At 40.4% G+C, this 26,167-nt stretch overlaps 1 protein-coding gene across 26 annotated transcripts in view; it reads right to left on the reverse strand.

The window, feature by feature from the left end:
* Positions 1-13,938: 13,938 nt before the first annotated feature.
* SLC30A6 (solute carrier family 30 member 6) overlaps positions 13,939-26,167 on the reverse strand; it is a 55,455-nt gene continuing 43,226 nt past the window's right edge. For 13 of the 26 annotated variants that reach the window (XM_078349559.1, XM_078349562.1, XM_078349567.1 and 10 more), the window contains one exon: positions 13,939-18,101. In XM_078349559.1, coding sequence (XP_078205685.1) covers positions 17,604-18,101 — 498 coding nt within the window. In that variant the 3' untranslated portion in view covers positions 13,939-17,603. Of the gene's footprint in view, positions 18,102-23,206; positions 24,328-26,167 lie in introns of those variants that run through there. The other 13 variants (XM_078349565.1, XM_078349552.1, XM_035272861.3 and 10 more) reach the window with 1 other exon arrangement.

A 26,167-nucleotide genomic window follows, 5' to 3' on the forward strand; every position in this document is an offset into this window, starting at 1 on the left:
CACTGCACTCCAGCCTGGCACCTAGTGACAGACTGAGACTCTGTCTCAAAAAAGTTCTTAAGTTACTAAACACTGGGGTCTATTGGGGGGAAAAGGGGAGGGCCAGTGGGAGGGGGAGGTAGGGAGGGATAGCCTGGGGAGAAATGCCAAATGTGGGTGAAGGGGAGAAGGAAAGAAAAGCACACTGCCATGTGTGTTCCTACGCAACTGTCTTGCATGCTCTGCTCATGTACCCCAAAACCTAAAATCCAATAAAAAATAAAAAAAATAAAAAAAGTTCTTAAGTTGGCTTTGTGTATTTTGTCCCCTTATTTTATTTTGCTTCCTCTTTTTTTTTTTTTAAAAGATGGGGTTTCACCGTGTTGGTCAGGCTGGTCTTGAACTCCCGACCTCAGGTGATCCACATGCCTTGGCCTCCAAAGTGCTTGGATTACAGGTGTGAGCCACCATGCCCAGCCAGCTTCTTCTTTTTAAAAATAAATAAATAAATAAATATGTTTAAGAAGTTCATTCATGTTAAAGTAAGAAGACTTAAAACACTGGAACACTGGCCTTCCTTCAGGTTTTAAGCACTTTACCTACAGAATTAAATGAAAAGCATTTACAGTATCCAACAATTTGTCTCAAAACAAAAGTATGTTTTGTTTTGAGACAGAGTCTTGCTCTGTCACCTAGGCTGGAGTTCAGTGGCACAATCTTGGCTCACTGCAACCTCCACCTCCTGGGTTCAAGTGATTCTTCTGCTTCAGACTCCTGAGTAGCTGGGACTACAGGTGCATGCCCCCACGCCTGGCTAATTTTTTGTATTTTTAGTAGAGACAAGGTTCACTATACTGGCCAGGCTGGTCTCAAACTCCTGACCTCGTGATCTGCCCAACTTGGCCTCCCAAAGTGCTGGGATTACAGGCATGAGCCACCGCATCTGGTCAAGATGTATTATATTAGTCATAGTTCTTACCATTCTTAACTTTCTGAAATTCAGCAATGCCCCCACTCCCTGCATATCAGGAAATATTTTCAAGTTAGTTATTGGATATTCAAAATATATAAAGGTGAATGCAGCTGTATCTAAATGGAGCCACAAAATATCTTTAAGTAGCTGTATATTATCCAGAAACACATAGATCTATAAAAATGACTGAAGACACCACCAACCTCAGGTAGATGATGAAAGAAGTCCACATACTATCTGTATTAGTTTTCAATTTCTATATAACATACAGCCTGAAAACATAATGGCTTAAAATAATAACAATTATCTCCATTTCTGTGGTTCAGGAATTTGGGAGAGATTTAGCAAGTTAGCTCTGGCTTGGGCTCTCTCATGAGAGGGGCTGCTGGAGGATCTCCTTCCAAGGTAGCTTCTCACATGGTTGGCAAGTTAACACTGCTGTTGGCTGGAGGCCTGAGTTCCTCATCACTAGACCGCCTCATAGGCTATGAGTGTCCTCACAACACGGCAGCCCACTTCCCCTAGAGCAAGGGATCCAAGCAGTTGGAAACTGGAATGTCTTTTATGACCTAGCCTTGGAAGGTCATTTCTGACATATCCCACTGGTTGCCCAAGTTATTCCAATCCAGTGTATTGAAACATGAATACAAGGAGGTCAGGCTCATGAAGGTCAACTTGGAGGGTATCATACTAAAGTCAAGGACTTGTGAAAACAGCCTCAGCCGCCTTTGTTTCCCTTACAATTAGTTTACTTAACATAAACTAATTATGTTATTATTTAATAACAAAATTTATTATTTAAACTGTTTTAAGTATAAAAGCTTTGTGGCATTAAGTCCATTCATATTACTGTGCTACCATCACAACATCCATCTCCAGAGCTTCTTCATCTTCCCCAGCTAAAATTCTGTACCCTTAAACATTAACTCCTATCTGCTGCCCTTTTTAGAACCTTCTTTCCTGGAGATGCTTACTTAAGTCCTTAGGCTGCCCAAGGGTTTGCCTTCCCTAATGGTGCTTCAAGTTCTGGATCTTTCCTTCCTTTAATTCCTAACTTCTCTTTTATCCACTCCTTCAACGCATTAACTCATCATCCTGGTGTCATTCTTTCAGGCCCTTTTTTAGGTTATATTAGAGTTAGGTGGCTTCTGTGACAGACTAATTAGCTTGCTGATAAATAATGCCTCTTAGGTAACCTCCTATCTTAAGTGAGTTGGAAAGGATGTCTCTTTTCAAAGAGGTCCTTGGAAAATATCTAGATTTAGAATTCATGTGGGGGGGGCATTTTTAGGTTGAGGTCTTTTAGTATCCTTTAAATCTTTATGTAGGTAGCTGCCTACTTTGTCCACTCCCAAGGCTGGCCATTGAGACCACAGAAAGAGATGATATGCTTAATGCAATAAAAACTGAGTTGGGCAATAATTTGCAATTTGACTTTATTTTTATTTATTTTTTGAGACAAAGTCTCGCTCTGTTTCCCAGGTTGGAGTGAAGTGGCATGATCTTGTTTCACTGCAACCTCTGCCTCCTGGGTTCAAGTGATTCTCCTGCCTCTGCCTTAGCCTCAGCCAAGTAGCTGGGATTACAGGCACGCTCCACCACTCGGCAGATTTTTGTATTTTTAGTACAGAAGGGGTTTTGCCATGTTGGCAAAATTCTTTTTTTTTAAAAAGAATTTGTGAACCGGGCACATTGGCTTACACCTATAATCCCTGTGTTTTGGAAGGCTGGGGTGGGAGGATTGCTTGAGGCCAGGGGCTCAAGAACAGCCTGAGCAACACAGGCAGATCCTATCTTTATAAAAAGCTTTAGAAAGGCTAATACTGGTTGTTCCTTTCTATGTATAATGCTTTTTTCAGAAGCTTTTGCAAAGCAGGCCTGGTGGTAATAAAATCTCTGAGTACTTGCTTGTTCATAAAAGATTTTATTTTTCCTTCAATTGTGAAGCTTAGTTTGGTAGAATATGAAATTCTGGGCTGAAAGTTCTTTTCTTTTTTTTTTTCTTGAGACGGAGTTTCACTCTTATTGCCCAGGCTGGAGTGCAATGGCATGATCTCGGCTCACCACAACCTCCGCCTCCTGGGTTCAGGCAATTCTCCTGCCTCAGCCTCCTGAGTAGCTGGGATTACAGGCACGCACCACCATGCCCAGCTAATTTTTTGTATCTTTAGTAGAGACGGGGTTTCACCATTTTGACCATGATGGTCTCGATCTCATGACCTCGTGATCCACCTGCCTCGGCCTCCCAAAGTGCTGGGATTACAGGCTTGAGCCACCCACTGCGCCCGGCCTGAAAGTTCTTTTCTTTAAGGATGTTGAATATTGGCCCCCACTCTCTTCTGGCTTGTAGGGTTTCTGCTGAGAGATCTGCTGTAAGTCTAATAGGCTTCCCTTTGTGGGTAACCAGTATTAGCCTTTCTAAAAATATACCAAAAAGTAAAGAGCATCAACATAAAGAAGAATTTACATAAACAAATGGATAAAATACCTAGTTAACATCAAATGGCAGTAACCCTAAATTTAAGTCGACTAAATCCCCCAATCAAAAGATACAGCCAAAACTTAACGGTATGCTGCATCCAGACCCATTTCACATCCAAAGACATACAAAGACTCAAAACAAAGGGATGGAGAAAGACTTACCAACCAAATGGAGAGCAAAAATAAATAATAAATAAAAAGCAGGAGTTGCAATTCTCGCATCTGATAAAATACATTTCAAAGCAACAAAGATATAGTGGTAAAAGGATCAATGCAACAATAAGAGCTAATGATCCTAACACCCAGATACATAAGACCCATAAAGAGATTTAGACTCAGCGAGACAGAAAATTGTCGAGGACAACCAGGACTTGAACTCAGATCTGGAACAAGTAAACTTAATAAATATTTTAAATACACAAAATATATATTCTTCACTTTAAATAAACAAAATATTGATCGGCCATTATTAATACCCATTTTTAGAATAAAGTAATATTCCCATTCTCTCTCCCTCTTTTTCCTCCTTTCTTCCTCTCCTTCACTCCATTTTTTCTCTTTCTTTTCTTCTTTCCTTTCTAAAAAATAAATAAAAAATAAAAATAAAAAGCTTTAAAAAAAAATTAGTTGGGTGTATTACCACATGCCTGTAGTCCTAGCAATTTAGGAGGCTGAGGAGGGAGAGAATCCCTTAAGCCCAGGAGGTTGAGGTTGTTGTGAGCTACGCTTGTGCCACTGCACTCTAGCCTGGGAGACAGAGTAAGACCCTGTCTCTTAAAAAAAAAGTCAATTCAGCAAGAGGATGTAATCATTATACACACACACACACACACACACACCTGTATATACACATACATGATACACACACATACACATATATGTGTGTATACACACACACACACACACACGCCCCCAACACTGGAGAACCTATATATATAAAGCAAATATTGTTAGAGCTAAAGAGAGAGATAGAACCCAATACAACAATAGCTGGAGACTCAACGCTCCAATTACAGCATTGTACAGATTTCCCAGACAGAGAATTAACAAACATCAGACTTAATCCGCACTATACACGAAATGGACCTATGAGATACTTATAGAGCATGTCATCCAACAGCTGCAGAATACACAGTCTTCTCCTCAGCATATTGATTATGTTCAAGGATAGACCACATAGTAGGTCATAAAATAAGTCTTAAAAAAATACAAAAAAATTGAAATCTGATTCAAGTATCTGACCACAATAGAATAAAACTAGAAATCAATAACAAGAGGAACTTTGGAAACTAGATAGACATATGGAAATTAAACAATATGCTCTGGAATGACAAGTCTGCCAATGAAGAAATTCAGAAGGAAATTGAAACAGGCTGGGTGTGGTGGCTCATGACTAGAATCCCAGTATTTTAAGAGGCTAAGGCGGGAGGACTGCTTGGGCCCAGGAGTTTGAAAGCAGCCTGGGCAATATGGTAACATGTCGCCTCTACAATTAAAAAAAATACATATGTATATATTTTTTAAATTTCTTGAGACAAATGAAAATGGAAACACAACATACCAAAACCTGTGGGATATAGTGAAAGCAGTATATGTGTATATATACACACATCCTTCCTTCCTTCCTCCCCCACGCCTCTCTTACTCTCTCTCTTTTGAGACAGGGTCTTCCTGTTGCCCAGGCTGGAGTGCAGAGATGTGATCACAGCTCACCAGCCTTGAACTCCTGAGCTCAAGGGATCCTCCTTCCTTAGCCACCTGAGTAGCTGGGACTAGAGGCTACTATGTTCAGCTAATGGACCTTCCTCTTCAATGACCTTCCCTCCCACTCTCCTTCATCCATTCATTCTATGAGCAGGCAATGAACAGATTATGATAATGCACTTAAAATTGTTCTACTTGCAAAATAATCAATGCAGATATCCCATTCTCAAACTACAACTGCCCGTATTTCCATCTTAATGGCTCCTAATCACCAGTTCTTTTACTTCACTGGGACTTCCAGTTCATTGATCCCACTACCTTCTACCTGTTTTTTAGACTCCTTCTACCTAGTTGATTTGCCTTTCTACCTAATTTCAACTTCATCTTCCATACTGCAAACACTCTTAACAGCTGATATTCTTATGGCCCACAGTGTCATGAATCAATTCAGGCAATGACTTTGAGTGATGGATATGTGTGATAGATGCAATGGTAAAATGAAGAGCATAATAAGAGATGGAGTCTCTAATTAAAGAAAGACTACCTAATGAGATGCAGGGAGAAAATGAGATGTGGAATGTGAGGTATGAAATGAAATACAGTAGACGGGGTGTACTTTCCTGACAAAACTCCAGGCCTGGATTGTCCTTACATTTCCCTTTTTAAAATTTTATAACTACACTCAGGATGCTGGGGAAAAACTGTAAAATTTAGGAGATAGATACAAGTTCACACTGAAAATTTTCAATGAAATTATTTAGAACTAAATTTTCACATTGAAAATTTTCAATGAAAATATTTCGAACTAAATGGTAAGAAAACACTGCATATCAAAACTTGTGGCATGCAGCAAAAGGGAGCAATGAAGGGAGAAAGCTGTTAACACTACCTCGGTCAGGTGATCAAGGTCAACATTAACAGTGGTAATTCATGTTGATAGTATGTTCCTAGATAGGACATGACAAACATAGTACTTTACCTCTATAATTTTCCTCCCCAAAGACCTATATCCCCCATCTAATGATGAGAAAAACACCAAACAATCCTAATTGAGGGACTTCTACAAAAACCTGACCAGTACTCCTTGAAACTGTCCAGGAAATAAAAAACAAGATAATTGTGAGAAATTGTCACAAGCATGAGGAGCCTGAAGAGACATGATGATGAAATGTAATGTGCTATCCTGGATGAGTTCCTGCAACAGAAAAAAGACATTTGGTCAAAACTAAGGAAATCTGGCCTGGTGCAGTGGCTCATGCCTGTAATCCCAGCACTCTGGAGGCTGAGGCAGGATCAGATGAGGTCAGAGTTTGAGACCAGCCTGTGCAACATGGTGAAACCCTGTCTCTACTAAAAATACAACAATTAGCTGGGCATGGTGGCACATATCTATAATCCCAGCTACTCAGGAGGCTAAGGAAGGAGAATGGCTTGAACCTGGGAGGCGGAGGTGCAGTGAGCCGAGATCGCACCACTGCACTCAGCCTGGACGATACAGTGAGACTCCGTCTCAAAAACAAAACAAAACAAAACAAAACAAAAACTAAGAAAATCTTAAAGTGTGAACTTAAGTTAATAATAATGTATTGGCTGGTCGTGGTGGCTCACCTATAATCCCAGCACTTTGGGAGACCAAGGTGGGCAGATTGCTTGAGCCCAGGAATCCGAGACAAGTCTGGACAACACAGCAAAACAATCTCTCTTCAAAAAATTAGCTGGGCATGGCAGCATACAGCTGTAGTCCCAGCTACTGGGAGGCTGGGATGGAAGGATGGCTTGAGCCTAGGAGTTTGAGGCTGCAGTGAGCTATGATCATGTCACTGCATTCCAGCCTGGGTGATAGAGTGAGACCCAGTCTCAAAAACATAAATAAAATCTGAAAGAAAAGAGAGAGAAAGCAAGAAGGAAGGAAGGAAGGAGGGAGGAAAGAGGGAGGGAGGGAGAGAGGGAGGGAAAGACAGACAAAATTTAACTTATAGAATGTGAAAAAAATTTGCAAATCACATTATCTGATAAAGGCCTTCCATCCTGAAAGAATACATATATATGTAAAAACTCCTACAACTCACTGATAAATAAGGCAAATAACCTAATTTGTAAAATGGACAAGAATCTGAATAGACATTTCTTCAGGGAAGATATTTAAATCACAAAATAAATACCAGAAAACATAGTATCATTGGCCATCAGGGTAATAATGCAAAATAAAACTACAGTAAGATACCACCTGAGACCCACTAAGGACGGTTATTTTTTATTAAAACACATATAATAACAAATGTTGGCAAGGATATGGAGAAACTGCTGGTAGTTGGAATGTAAAATGACGCAGCTTCTGAGGAAAACATTCTGGCAAGTTGTACAAATGTTAAACATAGAGTTGTCATATGACTCAGCAACTCTGTTCCTAGGTACTCAAGAGAAATGAAAACCAATGTCCACACAAAAACTTGTACATTAATGATTATAGTAGCATATTTAATAGCTCAAAAGTGGAAACAAGCCAAATGTCCATCAAATAATGGATGTATTAAAAAATGTAGTATGAAAAAAATTAGTCATGTGTGGTGGCGTATGCCTATATAATCCCAGCTATTTGGGTGGCTGAGGCAGGAGACTCTCTTGAACCCAGGAGGCTGAGGTTGCAGTGAGCTGAGATTGCACCACTGCACTCCAGCCTAGGTGAGGGAGTGGGACTCTATCTCAAGAAAAAAAAAGTGGAGGCTGGACACGGTGACTCACACTTGTAATCTCAGTACTTTGGGAGGCAATGGCAGGTAGATCACCTGAGGTCAGGAGTTTGAGACCAGCCTGGCCAACATGGTGAAACCCTGTCTCTACTAAAAATACAAAAATTAGCTGAGCACGGTGGTGGGTGCCTGTAATCCCAGCTACTCGGGAGGCTGAGGAGGGGAAGTGCTTAAATCTGGGAATCGGATGTTGCAGTGAGCCAAGATCACACCACTGCACTCCAGCCTGGGAGACAGAGTGAAATTCTGTCTCAAAACAAACAAACAAACAAACAAACAAACAAACAAAAAACAATGAATAAACATAATCTCTCTCAACATTTCCTGGCAGTCTTACTGTGCTTCTATATTCAACGCTGTCTGTAAATTATTACACACTTTTTCTCCTCAGTCCTCTGCATCTCCTATTTCACAGAGGATGTAATTGTTATTTTTTCTCTTCTTCTCCTGTACGGCTTATAAGCAGGTCTCTCTTCTCCTACCTAAGCACAGTCTCTTTAGCAGTGCTTGAGGTGCCAGTCTCACCCTCACTCCATTTCAGGGACATCATTTTATTGACAGTGCCTCTTGTTATTAGCTCCCTCATGTCAGTTTTTAAAGTTGCTCAAATCTCTTCCATTTTAAATAAAACTCTCCCTGAGTCCTATCTTCCTCCTTTGGTTATCACTCTATCTCTCTTCTCCTTCAAGGTAAAAGCTCTAAAACAAATTTTATGTACCCTTATGAAATTTCTACTTCCTGATCATCTGCTACTTCCTACTCATTGCATTTGACTCTCTACACCCCTGCATGTGGCTGAATTTCAACAGACACTTTCAGAACTATTATTTATTTGATTCCTCGTTAGGAGTTGACACGGAGCACTCCCTTCTTTTCAAAACATCCTCTTTACCTCCATGTCACCTTGGCTACTTCTTAGTTTTCTTTTCAATGGCAATTCTTCTACCCAGATATTAAAGGCTCCTAGTTTTCCTTAAAACTTGGTCCTAGTCTCTCTGCTCTTCTTCCTCAGAGATTGTATTCAATCTTCAAGTTTTGCCATGTTTTGCTCTTGACTCCCATAATTTTGTTTCTTGTCTATCAGCAATCTGAGACTACAACATAAACATCATTACTAGCTCAGGTACCTATTTCACCTGTTTTGTTGTTTTTCTGAGATGGATTCTCCCTCTGTCTTCTAGGCTGGAGTGCAGTGGCGTGATCTTGGCTCACTGCAACCTATGCTTCCCGGGTTCAAGTGATTCTCCTGCCTCAGCCTCCCAAGTAGCTGGGATTATAGGTGCATGCCGCAACATCAGCTAATTTTCGTATTTTTAGTAGAGATGGGATTTCACCATGTTAGCCAGGCTGGTCTCCAACTCTTGACCTCAAGTGACCTACCCACTTTGGCCTCCCAAAATGCTGATCTCCATTATCCAGCCTGTTCTCAAAAAGAGAGCTCATGCCTGTAATCTCAGCCCTTTGGGAGGCTGAGGTGGGTGGATCACTTGAGGTCAGGAGTTCAAATCCAGTCTGGCCAACATAGTGAAAGCCCATCTCTACTAAAAATATAAAAATTAGCTGGGCATAGTGCACATACTTGTAATCCCAGCTACATGGGAGGCTGAGTTGGGAAGATCACTTGAGCCAGGGGGGTGGAGGATGCAGTGAGCTGAGATCACACCACTGCACTCCACCCTGGGTGACAGAGCCAGACTCTGTCTCAAAAAAAAAAAAAAAAAAAAAAAAGGCATCACAGATCCTATTCATGTTCTAGAAGCTCTGTATTAAATCCTGGGCCCAATCTTTCTGCTGTATAGATACTGCTATCTTATTTTTATTTTCCAAAACTTCATAGCATCTTATTGTTGTTGAATAGATGCAGTCTATTGAAAAACTTAGGATCTCTGGAAAACTTAGAAGTTTGATTTTTCTTGTTTTCTGTGGTGCCTCATTTCTTTGGGAGTTGTTTGGCTTTTAGTCTCTGTCTTCCTTGTTGGAGGCTGTTCTCAAATGTCTGGTAATCCTGTACTGTCCTCTTCACATTTAAGATCAGATATAAGATGCCAGGAAGTTCTGTGTATCTGAAGGAGGGGGTGACTTTTTGACAGGCTAGCTTTACTAGGGGGTGATTAAGCAAGCTAAATGGCCCCTTCTTTGTAGGGCCTTTTCCTGGGGGCAGTTCCATTTCTCCTAAGAAGAATCCTCTAGTCTTCTTCCTTAAGCATATAAACCCCACTGCAGTGTTCTGGGAACAAAATGGAGTGGGAAAGCCTATTGCTTTTGTGTGCTTCCAGGGTACCCTGACCTAACCATAGCACCCACCACCCATCTAATTACTCGATAACGTATGTCTTCACACTACTTCATAAGCCCAATGAGACAGGGACCACATCTGTCATTTGCACATATCCCCAGCACCCAGCATAATCTGCAGCACATAGCAGCACTTAGAAATGTTGCTGAATGAATAAATGGTGAGAGCTCTGGTGCTGGTTCAGGTGAACTACAGGACAATACAAACAAGAATTGTGTGTGGGATACAGGAACCCCCAAGAATCATAACTCTTCTACCCAGAACATTTGAGATTTTTCTTGGAATTCCAATCAAGGCATTTGCACTCTCCACAGCTCACATACAGCCTATGGCTCTATAAATGTCATGGATTCCGTTTCTCTCAGGTCTAGTCTGCTCCTCATAAGCACTGCAGATTAAATGAACAAAGGGCATGCCCCTAGGTTATGACAAATGTTGTTTGTTCTTGGTTCCTGCACTTGCACACATTCTAATAATTATCTAAGAAACTCTTCAATTGATGATGTTAAGATTATGCCTTAACAAAAAAAAAAAAAAGATTATGCCTTAGTAGAAACCAGTATAAACTGCTCACTCTCTGATGGTAAAATGGGCTTTAAATTCTTCTTAAATTCCTTTTAGGTGGGGAAAATATGTTCTGCTAGCTGAGAAGGAGAAACAAATTTGATCTTTGGGGAAGGAGCCTTAAATAGACACACAACTGGCAACCAGCATTTTGACTGAGTGCATATCATGCTGGGAAGCATATGGAGAAGGGGCAAAGGCAAAAAGGAAACGAACATAGATGTAAGAGAGCAGGGAGAAAGCCACCCCTTCAAGGAACAGAGGAGTAGGAAGGGAGGGGAATGCAAGGACCTATGCACTAGTTGGGCTGGGCACAGGCTAAGCTGTAATAACAGAGACCCAACTATACTGTGGCTTACAGAAGGTAGAACTTGATTCTCTCTTATGTAACAGTCCAGAATTGAGCAGTCCAGGAAGGTGGGGTGGCTTTGCTCTGTGCAATCTTCCAGACCCAGACATCTACTTTTTTTTTACTCCTCTATTCCTTAGAGTATTATTTTTGACTTCATGGCCATAGCCCTGTGAGCATTTCAACCTAGTAAAAGGGGGGAAATTGGAAAAGTGATGTGGAAGTTGCACACATCACTTCTGCCTATACTTCCTTGGCAAAAATTTAGCCCCACCTAATAGCAAAGGAGGCTGGAATATGAGTGGCCATATGCCCAAATAAAACTATAACTATAGAGTAAGGGGAGACAGGTTTGGGAACAATTAGCAGTCTGTCCTCACTTTTCAAATAAATAAAAGCCGGAAAAGAAGGCCCAAAGATGGTGTCAGTGACACTGACCATGGGTACGAGACATGAAGGCAGAACACAGTGAATCATCTCCTTACCTGGTTTTGCCCACTTCAGCTGCTAGCATCTTGACTAGTCAGGCAGGGTCAATCATTTCAGCTATCTGTAAAGAAGAACCTGAAGAGCTTTCAAACTCAAAACCTTATGATAATGATGAAAGCATTGGCTGACATTGACTAAAGACACATTCTAGAATGTACTTAGTTGCACTGAACAAACTACACAAGGCCATGCAGTGACATCAGACACCAAACTCACAGACCTCATCACTAGGTGGCTGGCAAACACCCTTACTTAAAGTGGGTAAGGATACAGTTTTAGTGCATAATGAGGTTGACCTCACCCATGTAAGCTGGCCAGACAAGATTGTCCATTTCTGTCATCAAGCCCTCATTACTGTTAGCAGATAGCTTTTAATCTTTGCTTGTTAACATTAAGATTGTACAGTACTGAACCTTTCTTTCTTTAACAAACTCTTTAGTTGTCTTCTCCCTGAGACAGTGGAAAGGGACTTTTAAAAACTCTTTTCCTACTTGGAATCCAAACTGAATCATGGATCCTCATTGCCATAAGGGTCAGTTTCTAGGACATTATCTAATATTGTACATCTCCCAAGAAACACAAGTTTAATATAAAACAAATTAAACCTCCAAAGTTGCATGAGGTACACTAAAACTAAGATGAGCTCAGATGAGCTGAGTAATGTGGATTGATAAGCCAGACTTACATCTTCTGCAATTTGTGTGTGATACTCTAGAGTATAAACATGTAAGTAATAGATTTCCCTTGTCCAGTCTGCCTGTCTGTCCACTCTGTACTGCAAGGTGAACTTAGTCATCCAGAAAAGGCCAGGAAGGTGGGTAGGGCTAATGCTTTGCACAGTTTAATATGCACAATTAACATGGAGCTAGCTTTGTGAAATCCTAATGTTGTATACTGGCCAATCTGAATGATGGTACATGACCTGAAAGGTATTTTTTCTTATCGCAAGACTCACTTGACTTTCAGTACCACCTAAACTGGTAACATGGGACAAAGAATGAACACTAAATTATTTGTGTGTGTACACACACACACAGACACACACAAACATATAAATGTGTGTATATACATTCTTTGTATATTAGAAAGACAGGATAGCCACCTACCGTCTGTAGGAAATACTTTAGGTGCCCTATTCTGTAAGGAATGGAGAAACTTCCTGAAGAGGTTAGGGAGGGTTATAACAAATAGATAAACAAAAACACCCAAATCTTTATATACTGAAGGAGGCTCACTTACTCAAGTTTACAGTTAGGAACATACCCAAAGAAACAACAGTTAAGTAGTGTTTACTTCTTCAGAAGAGGAAACGACCTTGTATTGCCAAAGATTGACTCCAGTTTCGAAAACAAGTACCTAATATTTAACAGCATCTCTCACACATCAATTTTAAAGCAAGCTTCCATTTCCTAGGAATCAGGAAAAGGGAAAGAAATGGAATTCATATACATATTATTGCTACTTCACTATGAATCACTTTATCAGATTCCCTTATACTTTAGGGAAAATATCTGTAAATATAATAGACCATATTTATAATCACTGCCCCAGCTATAGAGAATTAATAATTTCTTTCTGAGGCAAAGCACTGGTTCAAACATGGCCATTTCAAAGTGAAAAAAAGTATGTAAAATAAATATAGAACTTATTTCTCTTTTTTAAAAAAGTTTTTCTTCCAACTAATATACTTCTTTACCCAGGTGCATTTTTTAAATAGAATCCTCTGAAAAACCTCCAGTAGCTGAACTTGGCAGGAAATTGTGTGAGCAGTGATGGATGGCTTTCCTTTATGGGTGTATTTGAGATCTTAAGCAGTTAGTGTTTTTTGTCTTCAGTACTAAAGAATTTCTACCTGATGCAGCACTAGTCAGAAAACTTAAACATGTGTTATCCAAGTTAACTTTTCTGCAAGAAGCTAGGCTTGTTGGGTGGCAATTTGATGACAATGATCTCAGTCTTATTAAAGGTGCTTTTAAACTAGTAACTGCTTAAATAAAGGGTACCCAAAGCCATTAGGTGCTCTGGGACCCCATTACTTTAAGCCTGGTAGTTAAAAAAAATCTTGCAAAAGGATGCCAAAGAAGGAAGTGGAAAGAAATTTAATTAGATACATGCAATAGTTTTGTGTCTTAGCTCTCCTGCTAGGGCTATCAGCTCCTTGAAGGAACTCTTGTTCATCTTTGGGTTACTTTTGGTCTGGGTTACACCAACTGGTATACTGAATGCATATTAACTTAGTATAGTGCCTGGCATGTAACAGATTCTCAACAAATATTTGCTGAATATGAGATAATAAATAGCTACTGAATAAAGAAACAAGGATTATTTAAAATCAGAGAGAAAACTCCATATATGTTCTTTAATCCAAACAGTTTAATTCAAACAATCTGGAATGTAAAAAGCATTTTCTCATATTAGAAGGAGATCAGACTCCCAAAAAAGATCAGCATTCTTTAGTAAAGCAAAAATTGGCAGTTAACAAACAGCTAAATCAGAGGCTTAAAATTCAGGTCCTCTCTAGTATCTGCTAAGTTATGTGTAATTCCAAACATGACATTAGAGATTAAAGAAGAAAGGGAAAATGTTTCCCTTCTTTTGTACTTTATATAAATTAAGGGTACCCTGCCCTAATCTTTTTTTCCAACACTTCCCCAAATAACCCTTCCCTACAAAGAAAGAAGTCTAAGAAAACTCTCTAAACATATTTAAGTAGAAGCAAGCCTGAAAAAAACACAAAAACCTAAATGGTGTTAGCCTGTGGTTCACCTATTTTCATGGCACCTCAAATTAATGGCTTGGGTGTTGGTGTAGGAACACTTGGCCTGTATATTGAGGTAGTCACTAGAAAAAATTCTGGGCACAACATCTGTTTAGCAATTGAGGACATATAAATATGTTATTCATAACGTTTTGAAGCTGATATTTTACAGATCAACTAATTATTCCTCTCCCTAACTTTACAGATGAGCAAGCGCAAATGATTTGCCCATGGGTTACAAAACTACTTCCTTACACAGTGGCAGCATCAGAACTGAAATTCAGGCCTTTTGCCTCCTAGTGCAGTGTTTTTCCCATTACAATACAGTGACTTTGTAAAGCAGGGTTAATTACACTTCACGGAGTTTACATCTACATCTTAAACAAACTATGGGCCAAATACTCAAATTGAACTTTCTTTGTCTAGCTTCCAGTGATTCGGTGGCAAGATTTACTAGTGAGGCTACTGCCTATAGGCCTATGCTGGGTGAGTTCCTTATTTTTATATCCAGAAGTTAGTCAGAGCTTGGCCAAGTAAGACTTCTGTATACAATAATGCATGGGCCAATGTCTCCTGTAACACCTTACTCACATTCAGGAAGCAGGGCCAATTCTTTCATAACCCACAGGTAACTGTCCTTTCTCAAACAGTGTAGGTGTGTATTAAAGCACCTTTGGTGGGATAGCTGCACAGGTGTTGCTTCGATTGGTGTTGAGGAAGTAGGCATAAAACCTCATACAGAACTGCGTTTGGTACCTGAACACTTTAAAATCCCATGGGGAAGACATGCATGGGATGGCAGCACATACCTCTTAACCATAACTCAGGACATGGCAGTTCAGATTTCATGCATGACCCTAATTCACACTTAGATGAGATCAATGAAGGAAAAATCATCCTGTAATAGTAGACCAATAACAGACACAGGAATAGTTAGAGAACATAAGACAAAGGACAAGAAACAGGTTGCCTTACTACATTTTACAAAGTATCATTTTCCCCAGTAGTCAAGGTAGTAGCATGGGCTGTATTTCTTCAGCAGGTCACATGCCTGAACAGCGTTGCAGATGTCAAAGACAGTGACCAAATCCTCACTAAGAAAAAGGTATTTAGGATATGGACACTTATACTACAGATGACAATTCTGCTTGACAGAGATGGCTTCTTGAATGTTTTTAATCCACGGTGAAGAAAGTGTTGCTCCTATTTGAAAGCAGATGAGTTGACTGAAGAAACTGTTGCAGATTATAGAAAAACAAAAATCTTCTCTAGATAGCTGGCTGATGGCTGGGAAAGTCATATATCTCCAGGAGCACTGGATTTCGGGAAAGTTGAGTCCACTCTCAAAATCCCTTTTTAAAACTGTTATAGAATGCATAATAAAATAAAACAATAACAAAAAACCCTCATAGGTCATGTGTGACTACTGCTTGTTCTACTTTTTGCAAGTAATACTAGCCACATTAGAAAGTTCTTAAACTCTGCATTTGGGGCTGAGCATGGTGGCTCATGCCTGTGATCCCAGCACTTTGGGAGGCTGAGGCGGGTGGATCACCTGAGGTCAGGAGTTCAAGACCAGTCTGACCAACATGGAGAAACTCCGTCTCTACTAAAAATACAAAAATTTAGCTGGATGTGGTGGTGCATGCCTGTAATCCCAGCTACTCAGAGGCTTAGGCAGAAGAATCACTTGAACCTATGAGGCAGAGGTTGCGGTGAGCCGAGATCGTGCCATTGCACTCCAGCCTGGGCAATAAGAGCGAAATTCCATCTCAAAAAATGAAAAAACCCACAAAACTCTGCATTTGGAAAACAACGAAAAAACAACATAATCTACATAATTCTTATACTTCACTACAGTTAACAATTTCCTATTTTTGACAAAGCAAAACAAAAGCCAGAAACTGCCCACTGCAGACCCAATAATGCTATATTCTATAATCTAAGGTCCATTATGCTTTGATAATATTATACTATGTATACTCAAATTCTTTGTGTAACTTGAAAAGACATCGAATTCCGTAATATATATTGAACTCCATGTGTTTTGGTAATATACTTGATATATTTTGTTAATAAAATAAATTAAAAAGTCAATCAATGAAAATGTGGCAGAAAAGATAAATTCATTATGTCAGTATTTGATTAAATGTAATACAGAAAATTTGGATTCTTTCACTGCATATCACCAAAAATTGGGTATCACTTATTAAACACTGAGAGACATGGACTATTTACAAATGTACTAAAATTTTTAAATGAGAGAAACTTTAACAAAAATCTTGATGATTTAAAAATTCAAATTGTGCTACATAGTCTGTATTCCAAAATTGCTGCTAAAAAGTTTGCTTTTAGTTTACAAGACATAATTCAGAAGAACCTCAAAGAAAAATGTAGCAATTAAGTTTGGAAAAGCTATAAAAGAGACTTTTACATTTTGAATAGACATTTTTCCCTTTTCCAAAATGTTCATTAGTCAAGAAGCATGTTTATAAATTTCACTAAAGAAAACAGCCAGGTGCAGTGGGCTCACACCCAATCCCAGCACTTTGGGAGGCTAAGGCGGGTGGATCACAAGGTCAGGAGTTTGAGACCAGATTGGCCAACATGGTAAAACACCCCATATCTCTACTAAAAATACAAAAAATAGCCAGGCGTGGTGGCAGTCACCTGTAATCACAGCTACTCGGGAAGCTGAGGCAGGAGAATCGCTTGAACCTGGAAGGCAGAGGGTGGCGGTGAGCCCAGATGGCACCACTGCACTCCAGCCTGGGTGACAGAGTGAGACACCATCTCAAAAAACTAAACAAAAACTAAGGAAACCTTAATAAACTATTGCCTTAAATTAATAATAATGGATTGGCTGGGCACAATGCAGAGCAAGACTCGTCTCAGGAAAAAAAAAAAGAGAAACATATCGTATTCTTAGTGATGTGACAGATCCACTCTATCAAGTGGCTTTTATAAAGGTAAGGTCATATCACACTGCAGTCAACTACAAAACCAAAGATACCAAAATTCAAATTTAAAGAAACGTATTTCTAAAGGAAGCCTATTTAAAGACTTTAACATTTATGAGGATTTCACTGTCACAAGTACATTTTACAAAAATATAGTTTCATAGGTTTCATGAAATGTGAACAAGCTTACTGTTATCTAACATCTAGAGTAAATGATTAAACAGTCAATGCAAAGTTGGATTACTAAATAAATTGGAAGCCACACAGTCAATATTTCTCATAAAAATAAGTTAGAGTCCATCATGGTCTTGGTTGTCCAATTCTATTAGTTCCATATCTACTTGGTATATTTGTAAAACCAGTCCTCAATCCTTGAGTTGCTCCAATTCCTGGAACTCCAAGTCCTTGATTAAGCATGCTGCTATAAGGTGTGTGTCCATGATTAAGACCAAAACCATAAGGCCTTGTTTGTGTGTTTAGAAGAATAACTGGGTTCACATTTTTCCCAGGAGTGTTAAATGAAAATTCTGGAGGTGGACTACTAGGTTTAGCAGGAGTTGATGTAACTGGGTTCAAATCATCAGTACCCTTTAAAAGAGGCATTGGGATTATGTGATGATCTGAAAAATTGAGGACATTGGCTGCAACAGGCACAGACAATAAGGCAGGCCTAATCCAGTCATCCTTGAAAATTTGAACAGTCAGAGTAGATACCAGAGTGTACAGTCTGTTGGTCACATGAGCAAGAACCATTTGTTCATTTGCATCTCGTCGAATTCTTACATGCACTGATCCAGCCTAAAAGGGGCAAAATCATAAGAAAGAGATTGCTTAGAATTATAAGGAAAATTCCATTAGAAACAAATATTTTATTTATGATTTGGTAAGTTCTTGGTATTTTATCTGAAAGAAAAAGCTTAATGTTATTTCTTAAAGAGTACTTGCTGGTGATGATCATTACAATGAGTTAAAGAAATAATTTGTGACTCTTTACAATACCAAAAAGGAAAATCCATGTACAATCAAGATAGCATGTAATGATACAAGGAAGAATATAAATGAAGCATAAGAAAAATACAGTGGAAGAGCCGAAAAGGCAGGTATTTCAAAAAGTGGAGACGGGCATTCCACACTGAGGGAAAAGCAATTAAAATGTATGGCATACTTGATAAGAATAAGCAATAATACTAATATATAAAGAAGTCCTGGCTGGGCTCAGTGGCTCACATCTGTAATCGCAGCACTTAGAGAGGCTGAGGTGGGCAGATCACCTGAGGTCAGGAGTTTGAGACCAGCCTGGCCAACATGTTGAAACCATGTCTCCACTAAAAATACAAAAAACTAGCCAGGCGTAGTGATGCATGCCTGTAATCCCAGATATTCGGGAGGCTGAGGCAGGAGAACTGCTTGAACCCGGGAGGTGGAGGTTGCAGTGAGCCGAGATCACACCACTGCACTCCAGCCTGAGTGACAGAGTGAGATCCTGTCTTGAATTTAGAAAAAAAGAAAAAAGAAAAAAAAAAGAAATTTTTCAGGGGCAGAAGAAGAAGAGAAAAGAGGGAGAGAAGGAAAAGAGGAAGGAAAAAGAGAGGGAGAAACAGAGGAAAGGAAGAAGAAAAATGATAGGTAAGTAATAAGGTTAAAAAGAGGCTACCAGACGACTCTAAAGTGATAAGGAGCTTTTATTTAACAGCAGCAACCAAACAGAAATAAAATAATCAGAATTCAGAAAAACTGTAGGTATGGATGACTAGTAATCAGGTAGGAAAAAACTGCAACAATCTAGATTAGAAATGAGGAGAGCTGCCAGGCGCGGTGGCTCATGCCTGTAATTCCAGCACTTTGGGAGACCAAGGCAGGTGGATCACCTGAGGTCACGAGTTCAAAACCAGCCTGGCCAACATAGTGAAACTCCATCTCTACTAAAAATACAAAAATTATCTGGGCATGGTGGCATGCACCTGTAATCCCAACTACTTGGGAGGCTGAGGCAGGAGAATTGCTTGAACCCGGGAAATGGACATTGCAGTGAGCAGAGATCATGCCACTGCACTCCAGTCTGGGTGACAGAGCAAGACTTGGTCTTAAAAAACAAAAGAAAACAAAACAAAAGAAATGAGGAGAGCTGAACTAGAACAATAGTGGAATCAAAGAGGGACAAATAGATAACATCATATTCCAGGGGCAGAAATGGAAGGACTTGATACCCAACTGGAAATAAAGGATGAGGGAGATTGACTCATCAAAGATGACCTCAGGGTTTCTAAGGGATAGAGAGCACCAGGCATTACAATGAGGGTTAGAAGTACATTTGTTAACTTGAAGAAGTGTTTACCATAAATTATGGGGTTTTTAAAATTAACTTTTTTTGTTTTCTTTGAAAAGATGAGGTCTCACCATGTTGCTCAGGCTGGTCTTGAACTCCTAGGTTCAAGCAATCTGCCTGCCTCAGGCTCCCACAGGGCTGGGATTACAGGTGTAAGCCACCATGCCTGGCCTATAAACTGTTTTTAAAGTAGATAATACAATAGTAGGTACAGCAAATGATCCTGTTTTGGTACACACACACACACACACACACACACACACACACACCTGCTACAATCCCGCAGTCTGAGCAACATGGTGAAACCCCATCTCTACCAAAAAAAAAAAAAGCTGGGTATGGTGGCACATGTCTGTAGTCCCGGCTACTCAGCTACTCAGGAGGCTGAGGTGGGAGAATTGCCTGAACCCAGGAGGTGGAGGTTGCGGTGAGCTGAGATCGCACCATTGCACTCCAGCCTGGGTAACGAGCAAAACTCCATCTCAAAAAAAAAAAAAAAAGAAAGAAAATAAAGGAAAGAATGATTAAAAATGAACTGTAAGACTAAAGTGTATAGTTCTAAAAGGCATTCTAGCAGGCAATTTGGAAATTTGCATCAAAAACCATAAAAAAGATGAATATTTTCTGATTTACAAAAACTTCTAAAAATTAGTCTTAAGAAATAATCACAAATATTTAAAAAGTTTATCCCTAAAAATGTTTATCCCAGGCCAGGTGCAGTGGCTCATTCTTGTAATCCCAGCACTTTGGGAGGCTGAGACGGGCAGATCAGGAGGTCAGGAGATCAACACCATCCTGGCTAACACAGTGAAACCTTGTCTCTACTAAAAATACAAAAAATTAGCTGGGCGTGGTGGCACATGCCTATACCTAGCTACTTGAGAGGCTCAGGCAGGAGAATCGCTTGAACCCAGGAGGTGGAGTTTGCAGTGAGCCGAGATTATGCCATTGCACTCCAGCCTGGGCAACAGTGTGAGACTCCATCTCAAAAACAAAAACAAAACCAAAAATGAACAAAAAAAGTTTATCCCAGACCTGTTAATATAGGAAAAATAGAAGAGAATTCTAAATACTCATTAAGGGACTGATGAAAGAAATTATGGCATATTTATATAATGTAAAACTAAGAAAACAAGCTATAAGACCTTCAAGGTAACATAATCTGTGCAGCACGAAGCAACAGTACATCTGACTGACCTAAAAACCTCAAAGCAGCTAACAAGATTTACTGGAAGTCTAGGAAAGCCAATATGAGAAAGGCAGCTGAAACTGAGAGTAGTTTTGCACATTTCAACAGTGGGCAAATATACTGGGTCTGCAATAAGGGCTGGAATAGTCTGAGCACTATGAGTTCCTGAAAGTAACTAAGCAAAGCTCCTCTCTAGAAAAAGCCCTATAACAAGAAGAAACAATGGGAAGAAACTCCAAACTGAGTAGTACAGTTGAGACAAAGGATAGAAGAGGTTCAGATAAAAATGTAAGGCAGGGCCAGGCACAGTGGCTCGTGCCTAGAATCCCAACACTTTGGCAGGCCAAAGCAGTAAAATTGCTTAAGGCCAGGAGTTCAAGACCAGCCTGGGCAACACAGCAAGACTCAGTTTCTACAAGTAAAATAAAAAAACATCAGCTGGGCATGGTGGCGTGTACTTGTAATCCCAGCTACTGGGAAGGTTGAGGTAGGAGGATCACTTGAGCCCAGAAGTCTGAGACTACAGTGAACTGTATCTATACCATTCACTCAAGCCTGGGTGAGAGGGCAAAGCTCTGTCTCTTAAAAACAACAACAACAACGATAGGCCAGGCACAGTGGCTCACACCTGTAACCCCAGCACTTTGGAAGCCTGAGACAAGTGATCACCTCAGTTCAGAAGTTTGAGACTGGCCTGGCCAACATGGTGAAACCCCAGCTCTACCAAAAAACTACAAAACTTAGCCAGGCATGGTGGCATGCACCTGTAGTCCCAGATTCTGGGGAGACTGAGGTGAAAGGATCACTTGAACCTGGGAGGTAGAGGTTACAGTGAGCTGAGATCACACCACTGCACTCACTCCAGCCTGGGCGACAGAGACCCTGTCTCAAAAAAAAAAAAAAAAAAAGTGAAAATGGCAGAGAGGAACAGAGCCAGAATAAAAAACTTTCTTCTTTTACAAAATCATCAGAAGGTGGAGCTCTAGACTCATACACACTACCCTAAACCACTCCTAATTTTAAAGTTCAGAAAAACTAATTTCACATAAAAATGAGCAATAGAAAAGAACAGAGGGTCAAATCCCACACAAAGTTATGTAAGAAAAGAAGAAACTATAAAACTGATTACAAAAGATCACAAGACAGATAAAACTACATGTGAGATAAAAACTATAACCTACTTCTTCAAAACCAGTCAAAAGATTAAAACAAGAACATAAATCAGAATTAGAAAACCTCAGAAATGAGATGACAATTATAATACAAGAAAAAAGATCACTTTAGAAATAAAGACTTAGCCATAATAAATAAAAACATAAGTAAACATACAGGTATACTTTACGAGACATAAAAGTTTTTTAAAAAATCAAAAGGAAATTGAGAGGAGGTAAGAATTTGAGAGAAAATAACAACAAAAAAGGAAGGCAAAGATCCAACATGGACATAACAAAAGTTTCCAAAAAAGAAAACCAGGCTGGGGCATGGTGGCTCATGCCTGTAATCCCAAGCACTTTGGGAGGCGAAGGCAGGTGGATCACCTGAGGTCAGGAGATCGAGACCAGCCTGGCCAACAAGGTGAAACCCTCTCTACTAAAAATACAAAAATTAGCTAGGCGTGGTGGTACATGCTTGTAATACCAGCTACTCAGGAGGCTGAGGCAGGAGAATTGCTTGAATCCAGGAGGCAGAGGTTGCAGTGAGCCGAGATTGTGCCACTGCACTCCAGCTTAGGCGACAAGAGTGGAATTCCATCAAAAAACAAAACAAAACAAAACAAAACAAACCACACACAAAGAAAACAACAAATGTTATAAACTATTATTAGATGTTTTAAAAAATTATTTTTTAAAAAGCATTATTGAAAGGGTGTACTGTGGGCCGGGTGCGATGGCTCACGCCTGTAATCCCAGCACTTTGGGGATTAAGGTGGGCAGATCACTTGAGGTCAGGGGTTCAAGACCAGCTTGGCCAACATGGTAAAACTCATCTCTACTAAAAATCACAAAAATTAGCTGGGCATGGTGGTGTGCACCTGTAATCCTAGCTACTCAGGAGGCTGAGGCAGGAGAATCACTTGAATCTGGCGTGGGGGTAGAGGTTGCAGAGAGTCAAGATTGCACCACTGCGTCCCTGCCTGGACAACAGAGCAAGAGTCCATTTCAAAAAACAAAAAAACAAAAAGAAGAAGAAATAGCGCACTGCATACCTGAAACAACTGAAGCAGAATGACCAATGCCAAGACATAATTCTAGTAAAGGTACTGAACTTTAAAAAAAAAATGGCTTTGGGCATCCAAGTAAAAAGATCAAGTCACATATGAAGGAAAAAAATTAGACTATCATTAGGCATTGTCTCGGCAATGCTTCATGCCAGAAATAAAAGGGATAATTTTTTTTTTTTTTTCATTAACGAGTCTTTTTATTGTCTTTTTTTAAATCGAAGGTCCCTTAGTGGTCCTGCTTCCATGAGTAGCAGTGACCAGGGGAAAAGGGAGAGGAACCAGCCGGCACAGGGAGGGGTCATCTCCACAACATTCCATTTATACACAGAACTAAACAGACAAGCACAGAGTCACTATTGCGGTTAGAAGTTGGCAGCATGGGAAGGGGGAGGAACAAGTGGGGATTGGGGATGCTGTTAAAAAAAATACAGGCTCTCCCCACAACTGGGAGGCCTCAGGGGAACTTGGTCTGCTTCAACCCAAGAGGAATCAGAAGATCAAAAGCAGTTTGGGAAGGCCAGAACCGTCAGGGATGGAGGGAGGAGGAAAATCCAGGGGATGAGGGGTCTGTTTGGCAACTGGGGTGAAGGGATTGCCCTCCCCCTGCTGGGATCCCCCCAGCCCCTCCGGTCTGGCAGGAAGGGGGCAGCCTGCAACCCCCAAGGGCAGGTGTGGGGCTGCCAGATGTTCCAGGCAGGGGGCCAGAAGGGGCTCACAAAGGCTTGCCCTCCAGGGAGATGACAGCACTGCCCCCCAGCTTCTCTGCCAGGGTGCAGCGGTCCTTGACCTCCTTGTAGCAGTTTGCTTGCAATTCATGCTTGATTCCTGTCAGCTTCTTCTTGATGGCGTCCTTGGAGCTGGCATAGATCATTTTGCTCTTAAGGGGCGCAGACTCAGGAGCCCAGAAGATAAACACCAGGTCCTCCTTCTTGCTCTCCTTGGTCTCATAGGTTGCATCATAAAGGGCGTAGCGGCAGTTCTTATCTGCCAGCATCTTGACAAAGGTGGCATAGGGGTCATCGACAGTTTGGCTCACATCGCCCACCAGGATCTCCTTGCCCTCCTCCAGAATGATGTTCTTTTTGTCCTCACTCAGGCAGAAGAGCACAGCCTTCTTGGGCTTCTTTACCTCCTCTGGCGTTGAAGACTTACGCACCTTCATGTCATTGAACACCTTGATGACTCCATCAGAGACAGCCACACCAGAGGCCATGTTTCCGGAAGCGAAAAGAAGAGGGCACGGAAAGCCGCAGAAGAAGAGAGTGCTGCAGCCGCTGCCGGGACCCGACTGAACCGGGATAATGTATTTTTAAGAAACTTGAAACAAAATGTGTACTGAAGATTTTATATCCAGTCAAACAAACTTTTAATTATAATGTCCACAAGCTGCTTTCAACATTCAAGAATTTAGAGAATATTGTTCCCAACGGCCCCTTCTAAAGAATTTACTAGAGAAGTGTAGTGTGGTGGGTCCCCCACCATCAGGTTATTCAAGGGTGTATGTCCGCTGCCTGAACTCTGAAGGCCAGACAGTGAGCCAAAGCCATGGTGCCCAGCTGAGGAGCAAGCGTCCCAAGAGAACCAAAGATTTTAGAGAGCATCTGAGACCCTACCAAGGAAAACAGTCTCATCACAAGCATATAGCAGGCAAAGAGCAAGAAAACTAGCTTAAAAGCAGCTTAGAAATGGGAGGTGGGTAGATCCCTAAATCTGCCCTGCCGCTGCCCAGGAGTGCTCCGTAGGTAAGTTCTAATAAATTCACCTACTGGCCATGCTGGACCCATCCAAGTCATCTTTGGTCTCTTGGCACTTTGGTCACTTGGCACCCTCCCAGTAAGGTGGGAGGGGATGTTACAGTCTCAAGTTTTCCCTGTAGTAAGAATAAGTCTTAGATCGCCAAAATAATGAGAGAGGGGAAGAGATGGAAAAGGTGGAGGTGAAGCAACCATTTTCCCACCATGAAAGTGTAGCCTGAAACTAAAGACTGCAAGGTAGATAACATCATTGAACTGCGGGACCAGCTTTGATCTGCCTATCTATGAAATTCGTGTTACATTAGAAAAATCAAACCCTATTTGGCTTTTTGAAAATGATACTGTGGAAGAGTATTTAATGACATAGAGTACTGTTTGTGATAAATTAACTAAATAAAAACAGCAAATTATAAAACAACATGATCTTATTTTCTTTTTTTTGGAGACGCAGTCTTACTCTGTTACCCAGGCTGGAGTGTAATGGTGTGATCTTGGCTCAGTGCAACTTCGCCTCCTAGGTTCAAGTGATTCTCCTGCCTCAGCCTCCTGATTACAGGTGTGGGATTACAGGTGTGTGCCACATCACCACACCCAGCTAATTTTGTATTTTTAGTAGAGACATGGTTTCATCATGTTAGCCAGGCTGGTCTTAAACTCCTGACCTCAGGTGATCTGCCTGTCTCAACCTCCCAAAAGTGCTGGGATTATAGGTGTGAGCTACTGCACCCAGCCCATGATCTCATTTTCTAAGGGGAATTAATGTATAAACACCAAAATATCAACAGCAGTTTTCTTTAGATGATAAGATTATAGTGATTTACATTTTCTGTATTTTCCTCACCATTCCTGAGGTATGAATAAACCATGTCATAATAAAGTCTCTCTGGTATTGAGGTTCAAACTGAATTAGAAAATATGAAATTTTATGCTGAAGCCAAGTTGTGTTATTGTAGTTCTTCAAAATATTCAGTAAAATATCTAAAATTAGAATTGCAATTAAAAAAGAAAGTAATTGCATTTTTTAAACATTTTCTTATTTGGGAATTACACTGACTACAAATTTGTCTTATCTGGACACTCTTGTATTATGATCATTAACATGTTTGAAGGAAAAAAATTATAACATTCCTCGGCCAGGTGCTGTGGCTCACATCTGTAATCCCAACACTTTGGGAGGTCAAAGAGAAAGGACTGCTTGAGGTCAGGAGTTTGAGACTAGCCTGGTCAACAAAGTGAGACCCTGTCCCTAAACAACAACAAATCCCTCAGTTAGGTAATTGAATCCATGTATATTTTACACTCTTCTTAATATAACTAGGAATCAAAGGCTCTATGAAAATTTTAAGGAAATACTTTTTTTTCAGTTTTAAAAAT

The sequence above is a fragment of the Callithrix jacchus genome, chromosome 14 (assembly GCF_049354715.1).
Source record: "Callithrix jacchus isolate 240 chromosome 14, calJac240_pri, whole genome shotgun sequence".
In the NCBI taxonomy this organism is placed as follows: domain Eukaryota; kingdom Metazoa; phylum Chordata; class Mammalia; order Primates; family Cebidae; genus Callithrix; species Callithrix jacchus.